Source organism: Chlamydomonas reinhardtii, chromosome 15, assembly GCF_000002595.2.
Source record: "Chlamydomonas reinhardtii strain CC-503 cw92 mt+ chromosome 15, whole genome shotgun sequence".
Taxonomy (NCBI): Eukaryota; Viridiplantae; Chlorophyta; class Chlorophyceae; order Chlamydomonadales; family Chlamydomonadaceae; genus Chlamydomonas; species Chlamydomonas reinhardtii.
The window spans coordinates 942,835-953,038 of NC_057018.1; the positions used below are offsets into that span (position 1 = coordinate 942,835).

Sequence of the window (10,204 nt, forward strand, 5' to 3'; positions counted from 1 at the left end):
ACTCGGGACTTCAGGAATTTGGGACTCAGGACACTTGCAATTTGGGGAGAAAATTTTGACTACATCTCCCTCATCATGCCTGGGCCTGTCGTCGCCTCGCTTACTTGCCGCAGTCTTGCCCCGGCCTTGGCTTGATACATACGATACTCCTCTCCCCGCAGAACCCCTGTCTCCCCGGGTTACCTCCTCCTCCGTTTGTCTTTTGTTATACCGTAGTTTTGGGCTGGTATCTACAAACCCCCCCCCCACACACACACACACACACTGCCACAACACACCACCACACACGCCTCCTACTGCTGCTGTGCCGGCTTGCTGCCTCAGCACGACACCCTGCCACGTGTGCAGCTGCTGCGACGCATGCCTGAGTGCCTGCTAGCCCCCCGATGCCTAATTCGATGCAGGCGCCTTCGCCAGGTTGCATTTGGTTACAGCAGAGACCTGCTGCTTCCGCAGTTCACAGGCAACCAGTGACGACGACGTGCAGACTGCAGAGCGATACCCCTGCTCTTACTTGACCCCACAGGTTCGTGCCGCGGCGTCTATCGAATCACAACCAACAACAGCAGCAAGGAAGTCAGTCACCGCCCAGGTGCCCACCACCAACCGCGCCTGCACGCACTCACCCGCTCCGCCCTGCTTGCCAAGCCCGCAGCGCCTCCCCTGCCGTGGTATGTAATCGCCCCCACCGCCACGGCCCAGCAACAGCCCCATCCACCGCGCAGCGATGGATGCAACCCAAGGCCGCCGGTCACGCCCGCACCCAGGAAAAACAAAAGAAAACTCAGCCAACGACAGCGCCACACCTTACTCACACCTTGCTTGCGTGCAAGGATCGACGATTCCAATAATAATCCCCACTGGTTCTCCAAGGCAGTCGGAAACAGGAGTGCGCTGCCCCTGACACGCGCCCTGCCGTCGTCATCTCCCATCCCTTGTCCCCCCTCTCCCCCCAACTTGCATCCCTCTCCGCGTCGTCCACAAGAGCCGCTGCCCTCACGCCCAAGTGCTGAACACCACACAACACAAGGCCAGTCTGACGCCCGGATGATCCTTTGCGCCGATGGCTGCCGTTTGCCGTGCGTTCCAACAGGCCCGCCAAGCGATGACGTTTGTCATCCTCGCTCTCCCGCCATCCATGAAATATAATCAGAAGGAGCGAAGGAGCTAAACCCAAATTCAAAAAGGAAGCCAAGCCTCCCCCAGTGCTGACTAGTACTGCTGCACGGCTAAAATAGAGCCCTGGTCGAAACGTGTGATCACTCATAACTACAGTACGGGAAAAAGTAGATGGCTCCGGGAAAATAATAACCCGCTCTGCTTTGCAACTTGGCCACACAACTTCCCCACGCTTAACCCCATCACCACCAGTACTCTAATGCTGCAGCATGGAACGCAGCAGCACCGCACCGACCGCCGCCATAACCATTTGAGTCACGCCAGCGGCGCGCACGGCGGCGGCGGAGCCGCCCGCTGGCGCCGACACCGGCGCCGGCGCCGGCGTCGCGGCGTCGCCAGGCGCCGCCGCCGCCGCGTCCGTGGGCGCGGCGGCGGGATCATCGGCGCGGTCAGCGGCGGCGGGAGCGGTGGCCGAGGAGTCGGCAGGAGCGGACACAACAGCGGAGGCGGCGGGGGTGGCGGCGGCGTCGGGGGTGGCCGCGGCGTCGGGGGCGGGCTCCGCGGCGGCTGGGGTGGCGGCGGCGTCCGGCGTGGCGGCGGGGGCAGCGGCGGGCTGCGCGCATGGGGACGTGTGGGTAAGGCGGGAGGGCATGAGAGAATGTTCACAGCAAGGTGCGGGTGTTGGGTTTACGTTGTACCAATCCCGTAAGGAAACAGTCGGGTGTTGGGAAGCTAGCTAGCTAGGTTGGCATCCGGCTAAGCAACCAGAACGCAGCCGTTCTAGTCTGTGGGGCACCACGGGGTCCCAAGAATTGCGAGTCAAATTAGTACAAAACGAAATTCCCAGCGCCACTAATGACCTTGGGAGAAGGCTTCCCAACCACTCACGGTCGGCGTCGCGTTCGTGGGCGCGGGCGTGTCAGTGGGGGTGGCAGCGTCAGGCGTGGGGGTGGTGGAGTCAGGCGTGGGGGTGGCAGAGTCCGGCGTGGGGGTGGCGGCGGGGTTGGCGGCGGGGGTGGCGGCGGGGGCGGGCGCCGTGACTCCGCGTTGTTGCATGAGCGCAATGCTTGTGAGCACCGAGGTCAGGTCAACCTGAGGGGTAGGGGGAGTACATTCATGATTATCTTAGGGGAAAGGTAATAAGGGGGTGAGATGGAGTGGGCAGGCGGATCGATTGGGAAGGTTGGCCATACATTGGGCGCACGGAAACAATCAACGCGTGCAGGGCGTGCGTGTGTTTTTGTGTGTGAGGAGCGTCTAGGCTCTGCCAGCGCGTCGTTTGGCGTGTATTACTCGCGAAAGCGCGCCCCGCAGTTCAAAACAGCAGCAGTCGCCAACTCTTAACCACGTGAGCATAAGTCAACTCACGCAATTGAAATCCACGAGACTACGAAACTAGAACAGAAACATCAGAAACGTTAAACACTCACGGTGGTGCCGTTGCTGGAGAAGTCGGCAAGCGCTGCCGCGTCCAGAGGAGCTCCCGCGAAGGAGCTGTGATGGGGGTCGGGAGGGTGGTAGGGGACGGAGTTAGGGGTGGGGAGTGCGGCTCGGGCTGGGGGCGGGGCAAGGGCTGGGGGCGGGGCAAGGGCTGGGGTCCCAAGGTTGCAACCAAGGAATTACCCGGGCCTCATCGCATCCATAAAGGATCCGCCGCCCGCATCGACTTCGCGGCCCAGCCTTGCACGATCGCGACCGCCCCTTTCGACACGAACCCAACCCACCCCCAACCGCCAACCAACTAGCCAACTAACCAGCCACCGACCCACCAACCGACAAACCAACCAACCGACCTGTTCGCGGCCCAGCCCTGCACGATGGCAACCGCCTCGTTGGACAGGAAGCGCCGTTGCTCCGCCGGCAGCGCCAGAACCGCCGCCGCGACGTCGCCCACCGTGGCGGGCTGTGGGGAGTTTGGGGATTGGGAAGCGGTTTCAGGGAGGTTGCAAGGATGTTTGGAAAAGCGGTACAGGATGCAGGGGGGGAGTTATAATCATGGTTGATTAGGAAGCTAGAAGGCGTAGCTGGGCACAGTGGGGGGTTGCAGATGCCAGCACAAACTGAAACGAACCCAATGCAAAAGAAAAGAGCGAAGGGGGCGATGTCGGTGAAGCATGGGGGGGGGGGGGGGGCGGGGAGAAGGACATTTCATGGTCATGTGCCCGAGCCCTATGAATTGGTCACCGTTGGGTGGGGAGAGCGTTGGGCCGGGCGCGCACTCACACGCTCCGTGTTCCTACAAACCATGCCCCAGCGCACAGCACCTCGCACACACACACGCACGCACACGCACGCACGCATACACGGACACTAACGCTTCGTTTCCCTTGTGCTCGTTAATACACGCACACAACACCTCAAAAACACATCTCACCTTGCCCGACACGGTCGCCGTGATGGGGCCTGCATGGGTTGAAGGGTTTGGAAATGGATCGGGTTGGAGGTCAGGTTGGCGGCGTGGGAAGGCGCGGTAATCGGGTTGCGCAAACGAGGGGCACCGTCGGAGACGGCTGGTCTAACAGCGCCGAAACCGCTCGAAATTGCAGCTAGCCGTGGGACAGAAACAGCCTGGCCCAAAGCATCCATCCTTTTATTTAGATTGTCGAGCACAAGTTGTCGCTTGAGGCCGTCGCGCCCTCACGAGCCCACACCACCCCCCACCCACCCCCCAGCGGAACTCGAATCCGGGGGGTGGTGCAACTTGCCTCAACCCTGTCCCATCACACACCCACCGTTGTTGCCCTGGGGAGCGGCGGTTGACACGACACGGAATGCGCCCGGCGGCAGGGTGGTGGTGGCGTTGGCGGCGTCCGTGCCTGTGCACGTGTGCAAATGTGGGTGCGTGATGCAGAGCACAAAATTAACAAGGAAACTGTGTGGGGGCGGGGGAGCAGGTGCGTGTGCGTAATGCATAGCGTATACGTGGGTGTGGCGTTTAGGGTTGGCTGGGCAGTGGGTTGGGGAGATGTGGCTGGCTGGCGGACCCCAGAAATGCCATGCCATGTCAGCATCTCCTCAACCAACAGAAAACACACGAAGCAATCACATTCCAAATGGCCGCTGGGAGAGAAAGCACCCTCGCACAGATGCGCCCGATCGTACTCAATCACCACGGCCTCTACCCCCGCGCCCGAAACAGCTAGTCCCCACAAACGCCGCAGCGGGTCCCGAACAAGCAAGCTATCAACTCCAGACGCACCATTGACGGAATCAATGGGTGTGAGATCTCCTTCGTCGTAATACTCCTCGTCGCTAATCCCTGAGGCGTCAGTGGAGTTGGCACCGCCGTCGTCGACCCGGCTGTGTGTGTGGGGAGGGGCAGGAACAGCGTTGCTCAGGTTGTATGGTCCCCCAAAGAACCAAGGGCCAAGCCAAGCAGCAGGGGAGGGAGCCAAGCAGATAAGGGATGGGTGGGGTCACAGGGGAGGGAGCCAAGCAGGTAAGGCCGCCATTTCACAACATAGCGTCAAGCGCGGTGCGCAGCGTCCACCACCCCCTGTGACCCCACTCACAACCACAACAACCATGCGCCACTCCAAGCTCCCCCATCCACACCTCAAAGCCCCCCACACCCCACACCCCCACACCCCCACAGCCCCTACACCCCAAAGCCGACCCCGCCCCAAACCCACCATCCCCATACACACACACACACGCTCTCACTCACCCGCTGCTGGCGGTGACGTTGGGCGCGGGGCGGCCGGCGGCACGTGCGGCGCCCTCCGCCATCTTTGCGACCAGGCAGAAGGGCGTGGAGGTGCCTGTGCGTGTGCGTTTCGGGTTTGTTTCAGGTTCGTGATTGTGCCTAAAAAACGCAGACCGTGAAAACGCAGACCGTGATTGTGTGATCGTGGGATGGCCACAATCAAAGTAACACTCTAAGCGAATGCCGCCGACGCGCGGCGTCTCCCCCATACAAGAAATGCCGCAACCAGCACCGTCGCCGCACACACGGACCGTTGAAGCCTAACTGCCATCCCAACCGCCACCTTGACCGCCACCCCCAACCGTCACACACTCCTCACCGTTGAAGCCGCAGCTGGACAACCGCTCCAGGTTCTGCAGCCGCACGCCTGCCGCCAGCATGGGCACAACGAACTCCTGCTGCAGTTGGTTAAGGGGCGGTTGGACGTTGGTTGGTTGGTTGGTTTGGGTTCAGGATCTGGGCGGACAATAAGGTGTGCAAGCGGAGGAGCAGCATCGCACCGCTGTGTGTTCTCCAGCTCCCAACCCCCAATCTCACTCCAGGTACAACCCCCATCTCACTCCAGGTACAAGGTAAAGGGATGGCTCAGGCTTGGGCATGTTTAAACCTCGGCCTTTCATGGCCAACCCCCGCTTCCTGTATCCCCCAACCCCATGTATTACCCCATGTTGCATTGGGTTTGGTTTAATTTGGGCTGGTATCTACAACCCCCGCCCTCCTCCGCGCCCTCCTCGCCGCCCGCCTCCCCGCCCTCCTCCCCGCCCTCCTCCCCGCCCTCCTCCCCGCCCTCCTCGCCGCCCCCCTCGCCGCCCGCCTCCCCGCCCTCCTCCCCGCCCTCCTCCCCGCCCTCCTCACCCCCAGCGTGCACGCGCTGATAATGGCGGCGGCGCGGTCCACGGGGAAGGCGGTTGTGGCGGTTGGCGCGCCGTCGGGGCCAACCGTCAGGTTGCTGAACAGCCCGCCCGCGATGAAGGCGGGCTGGGAGCGTGTGTGTGTGTGTGGGGGGGGGGGGGCGTGTGGGGGCAGGAGGAGCGGAGTGAGGGCCAGTGGTGTGCGGGGCAGCGAGGTGGGGCGAAGGGAACTCGGCGGCCAGGGGGAAGAGGACCCGTGGATGGAGGCAACTGGACTGCTGCACACACATGTTTACGACACGACCACCTCTCTGCTAACGTGTGCACCCACCCCCACACATCCCCACACATACCCCCACAACCTCACCATGTAGACGTCGGTGAGGGCGCAAATGCACTCGTCACAAAAGGCCTTGGCACTGGGCTCTGTGTTAATACGGTAAAGAGCACAAACGTATAGTATAATATCGCAAAGACTGTTTAAGCTAGGGTCTGTGTTTACATGCGTGGGCGCTTGAGAGTTTGCAGCTGGATGTATGGGTGTATGGTGGTGTAGGGTGGGTTGAGAGGAAGTGGGTGAGTTGTGGTGTGTGTGCTTTGTTGGGCCTGGAATGTGATGGTGGTTCAGTGCGAGGAATGAGGCGGTTATCGGCGGTTAGCATGGGGAAAAGTGAGGTCCGCAATAATTGAAGTGTCATCTCCCTAACCTCTCGTCCCCCAGCCCCAACCAGCCCCACAAACCCGACGCCCCGCCCTACACCAATTCCCAGACCCCCCCCTCTCGTAACAGCTCCCCCACAAAAACACAACACCTGCCCTCGCCAAAGCACACCCTCAGCACGCATCACGCATCACTCACGGCAGGCGGTGGCGATGGGGCGGAAGGTGGCGGCAGTCAGGTTCGTGAGCTTGGCAGGGCAGCTTCCCGCAGCTCCGGAAGCAGCCGAAGAGCCGGAGGCGGTAGTCGAAGAGTTGCTACTGCCGCCCAAGCCGAGCCGCTCACCAAGCAGGCCGCCGCCAAGCAGGCCACCGGCGCCAGTGCCGCCGAGCAGGCCCGCACCGATGCCGCTGCTACTGCCGGTGGTGCTCGTGGCGTTGCGGTTGGCGGCGGTGGTGTTGCTACTGCCGCTGCCGCTGCCGCTGCTGCTACTGCCGCCGCGGATGAGGCCGCCACTGCCAAGCAGCCCGCCGGTGCCCGCGCCGCCGAGCAGGCCTGCACCGATGCCGCTGCTACTGCCGCTGCTGCCGCTGCCGCTGCCGCTGCTGCTACTGCCGGCGCCGGTCAGGCCGCCGAGCAGCGCCCCGGAACCGATGCGGGGGGCGGTTCCATTCCGGTCCACAACACGCTCGATGTCATTCAGCAGAGCACCCCCGCCAAGCAGGCCACCGCTGCCAATGCCGCTGCTACTGCCGGCGGCACCGGTCGCGCTGCTACTGCCAGTGGCACTGCCGGTGCTACTGCCACCGCCGGCGCCGAAGCGTGAGGCGAAGCGGTCGAGCAGTGGCTGCTGGGCTGAGGCGGGCTGTGGCAATGCCAGCACCAGCAGTAGCGCCAGCGCGCCGCCGGACAGAAGCTGGCTGCTGCTGCTACTGCCGGCAGCCAGCAGGCGGTGGCTGCTACTGCCGCGGGCGGCGCCACGACGACCACGTGTCATGGGCATCGTGTGTGTGCTTGTGTCGGTGTTGGTTCTGCAGGCGGGCGGGCAGGAGGGCGGGCGGGGAGGGGGGCTACATTCAAGACAAGTTAAGGAAGTGGTAGACGGGGTAGAGGGGACGGGGACGGGCGACGGAGGCGTTGGGGAGAGGAGGAGGGGGGAGTCGGCAAGGCTGGCGGCAGCGGGTTTGCACGAATGCAAGGGGGGCTCAGGAAGGCACCAGGCGCTCACAACCAGCCTACGCTGCCGAGCAGATGTCGTTTTGCCCAGCCCTTTTGCGTATGACCCTGGCCACAGATTTCTTCGCGCAATCGCCCCGTCCTGGCGATGCATATGAACACACCTTCCCGGCCAAACCCCCGCCGCCCCTCCCATAACTCACACAAACAGGTGCGGCGTCGGCGGGTTCACGAAAGGCCGGCTGCGGGCTAAGCCGGTCCAAGAACGGGGGTACCCGAAAAGCTGCTGGAGCGCTTGGTTACGAGCTCCGAGTCGCTGGCTGGCAAGAAGATGGGATGCTAGGGCTGCTGCTGCGGAATCGCGGGTGGGGTGGGGTGATCACGAGAAGGCAGGGAGGTGGAGGGGTTTGCGCGACACGGGGCCGCTGCTGCTGTCTGTCTGTGTGTGTCGGGAGCCGGGAGGGCCGGTGTGTGTTGACGACTGACTTAACTCCTGCAGCTGCGCTCGTGCTCAAGTATGCAACGGAGACAAGAGCGCGATGAACGATGAAGCGTCGCCTGGTTTGAAAATCGACAGTCGGCGGGCGCTGAGGCGCGGCGGCGGCGGCAACAGTAGCGGCCTGACAGCGGCTCCCCCTGTCGCCCCTCGGCGCCCCCGCCTGTCATGAGCAGAGGAGCTGAGAGGCCGCCGGGGCTGGCGAAAGGCCGCGGCGCCCGTAGATGACAGGTCGCCGAAAGGTGCGTGGTGACTTATCCTCCTAGGACAGCAGCAGAGAGGATCCTAGCTCATGCCATTGGGAAGGCTGTGTGGGGTAGAGAGACCGGTGGGAAGCTTGGGCAGGTCCAAGGAGAGGCCTCTTGTCAGACAGCCCGCAATTATTGGGCGAGCGAGCGCCGCTGTCCTCTACATTTTGTTATGTGCCAGATGCAGCGCAACGACATCGAGTGCATGCAATGCCGGGTCTGCGAGCAGCCTGCCGGGCTAAATATGGCTTACTGCACCACATTTTCGTGAGGGGTAACGTGGTTGCTGATGTCTGTGAAAACATGAAAGGCAGAGAGAATGCGCGAAAGCGAAACCGGAAGGCAGTAACAAGAGCAAAGCAGGACCAATTATCCTTAACGTAGCTGGCTAATGTGTTGTATGATACTGTTGAATGCAAGCGATTATGTGTAGACCCCTCCATGCTCCAAGCTCACGTGACGCGCTCCGGCCATCACCTGCCATCATTCCAGTGGCAGCCCGCTTATGTGCCACCTCTATCCACACAAGCGTCATTTGCAAATCTTCAGGAAGGAGGCAGACGATGGATACGTGGCTACGAGCCTGGGACTCAGCGGGTGACCTGTGTTGCCAGGGGCGGGCATCGCGCCAGAAGTTGAATGCCGTCTCGGCCGTGTCATCCCATCGGTTCCGGTTCCGGTTCTGATGCTGTTACCTGTTCACTCGTGTTTCATAGCGCTTGGTTGGAATGAACGGCTTCTCCCGGGTAAACTCGGCGTGGACCCGTGTGGACCCGGGGAAACTGCCGGCACGCGTGTCATCCGACAGCATCGAGTCCCGGCACATCCCCGATGCTCCGCCTCAAATGCGTTCGCTCGATGATAACAACCAGGTTGCATACATCACTTGCACGGTGGACCTGGCCCAGCCCGCCTGAGTTGTCGGTCAACTTGCAGCTCAACTCACGCAAAAACGTGTTTCGCCCGACGCAGCCAGTTCTCGCTTGTCGCATGGCCAATTAGCAGTGATCTTTTAGTCCTGGGATCCATCGCCTTTTCGGCCAAGCAGCGGCTCTCGAGATGGCCGGGCGCAGCCTCGCGCCCGTGCGGGTGCTGCTTGCAGCAAGGCAGCATGCTACATTCGGAGCTTTTGAGATGCTTGAGATGAAGCTCGTGCAGCCGACCGGGCTGTATGAGCTGCTGCTCATCGGCCAAAGCGACACGAACCAGCCTGCAACGGGCTATTCGAACGTCGAGCTGCTTCCTCCGCTGGTGCGGGCTTCCATTGCGGCACAGACACGAGGCTTTCACTCGTCGCGGGCGCTGGCGTCGCGCGCGTTCCAGCCCACCTCGCCATGCCTCTTCCCGGCGAGCACCAAGTCGAAGGATGCGGCTGCGGCCCCGCCCAAGGCCCCGGCGCCGGCACCCAAGGCAAGTGCCGGCCGCGGAACAGGAAGGTTGGGGCGCGCATGTACTTTGGGGAGGGAGCATGCCTGTAGCGGGGAGGTGGGGCCTTGCTTCAAGCCAGGGGATCCACACGACGTTGCCGACATGTCGAGGGACAGGACAGTGCCATTCTGCCGGAATCCGCGCATGCGCATGTGCGTACACTTTGCATATCCCAACCTCGGTATGAGCCATCGCGTGACACCCATTGTGGTGAATCCAGGGACAGAAGTGTGTCTCAGAATTGCGGCACGCGTGTCAGTCTACTATCCACTGCATTTGCATCTCGCGATTTGGAGACCACAGCCGTATTGCATGACGGACACGCATGTCAACGGCCACGTCGTCTGCGCCTGCCGCACCCCTCCCGCGCCAGCCGTTTCCCCCCTTGCCCAAGCAGCTTCCTCCCAGTGCTCTGCGCAGCGTTTCTCACGAACCCGATTAGATCTTCCTCCTGCGATATGCCGGCGTGCCTCCTCCTTGTTCCCACGCACTTTCTGTTCGTCTCCTCGGCCCCGCAGCTCG

The 10,204-nt window shown here is 62.4% G+C and overlaps 2 protein-coding genes across 4 annotated transcripts in view; one reads left to right on the forward strand and one right to left on the reverse strand.

The window, feature by feature from the left end:
- Nucleotides 1–49: 49 nt before the first annotated feature.
- On the reverse strand, nt 50–8,645 carry CHLRE_15g639200v5 (uncharacterized protein). Of its 2 annotated transcripts, none has more exons than XM_043070608.1 (14): nt 8,170–8,645; nt 7,714–7,861; nt 6,536–7,365; nt 6,044–6,102; nt 5,681–5,803; nt 5,145–5,220; nt 4,787–4,880; nt 4,319–4,419; nt 3,852–3,935; nt 3,494–3,522; nt 2,913–3,022; nt 2,550–2,613; nt 2,008–2,211; nt 50–1,732 (listed from the first exon to the last, which is right to left on the reverse strand). In XM_043070608.1, exons 1-14 carry the CDS (start codon nt 8,174–8,176, stop codon nt 1,376–1,378), a joined length of 2,286 nt encoding a protein of 761 aa, XP_042916483.1. In that variant the 5' UTR covers nt 8,177–8,645; the 3' UTR covers nt 50–1,375. The 2 variants fall into 2 exon arrangements, with proteins under 2 accessions (XP_042916483.1, XP_042916482.1); XM_043070607.1 differs by having other exon boundaries at nt 5,145–5,223.
- Nucleotides 8,646–8,965: 320 nt separating this feature from the next.
- Nucleotides 8,966–10,204, forward strand: part of CHLRE_15g639150v5 (uncharacterized protein) — a 13,452-nt gene continuing 12,213 nt past the window's right edge. For both annotated transcript variants that reach the window (XM_043070605.1, XM_043070606.1), the window contains exon 1: nt 8,966–9,664. In XM_043070605.1, coding sequence (XP_042916485.1) covers nt 9,314–9,664 — 351 coding nt within the window. In that variant the 5' untranslated portion in view covers nt 8,966–9,313. The remainder of the gene's footprint in view (nt 9,665–10,204) is intronic.

Bases quoted from the DNA above. Each gene is read 5' to 3' on its own strand.
- CHLRE_15g639200v5 (XM_043070607.1), bottom strand. The intron at 6,103-6,535 runs GTGAGTGATGCG...GTATTAACACAG, and splicing joins CCCCATCGCCACCGCCTGCC to AGCCCAGTGCCAAGGCCTTT. The intron at 2,614-2,912 runs GTCGGTTGGTTG...CCCCCATCACAG, and splicing joins CAGGGCTGGGCCGCGAACAG to CTCCTTCGCGGGAGCTCCTC.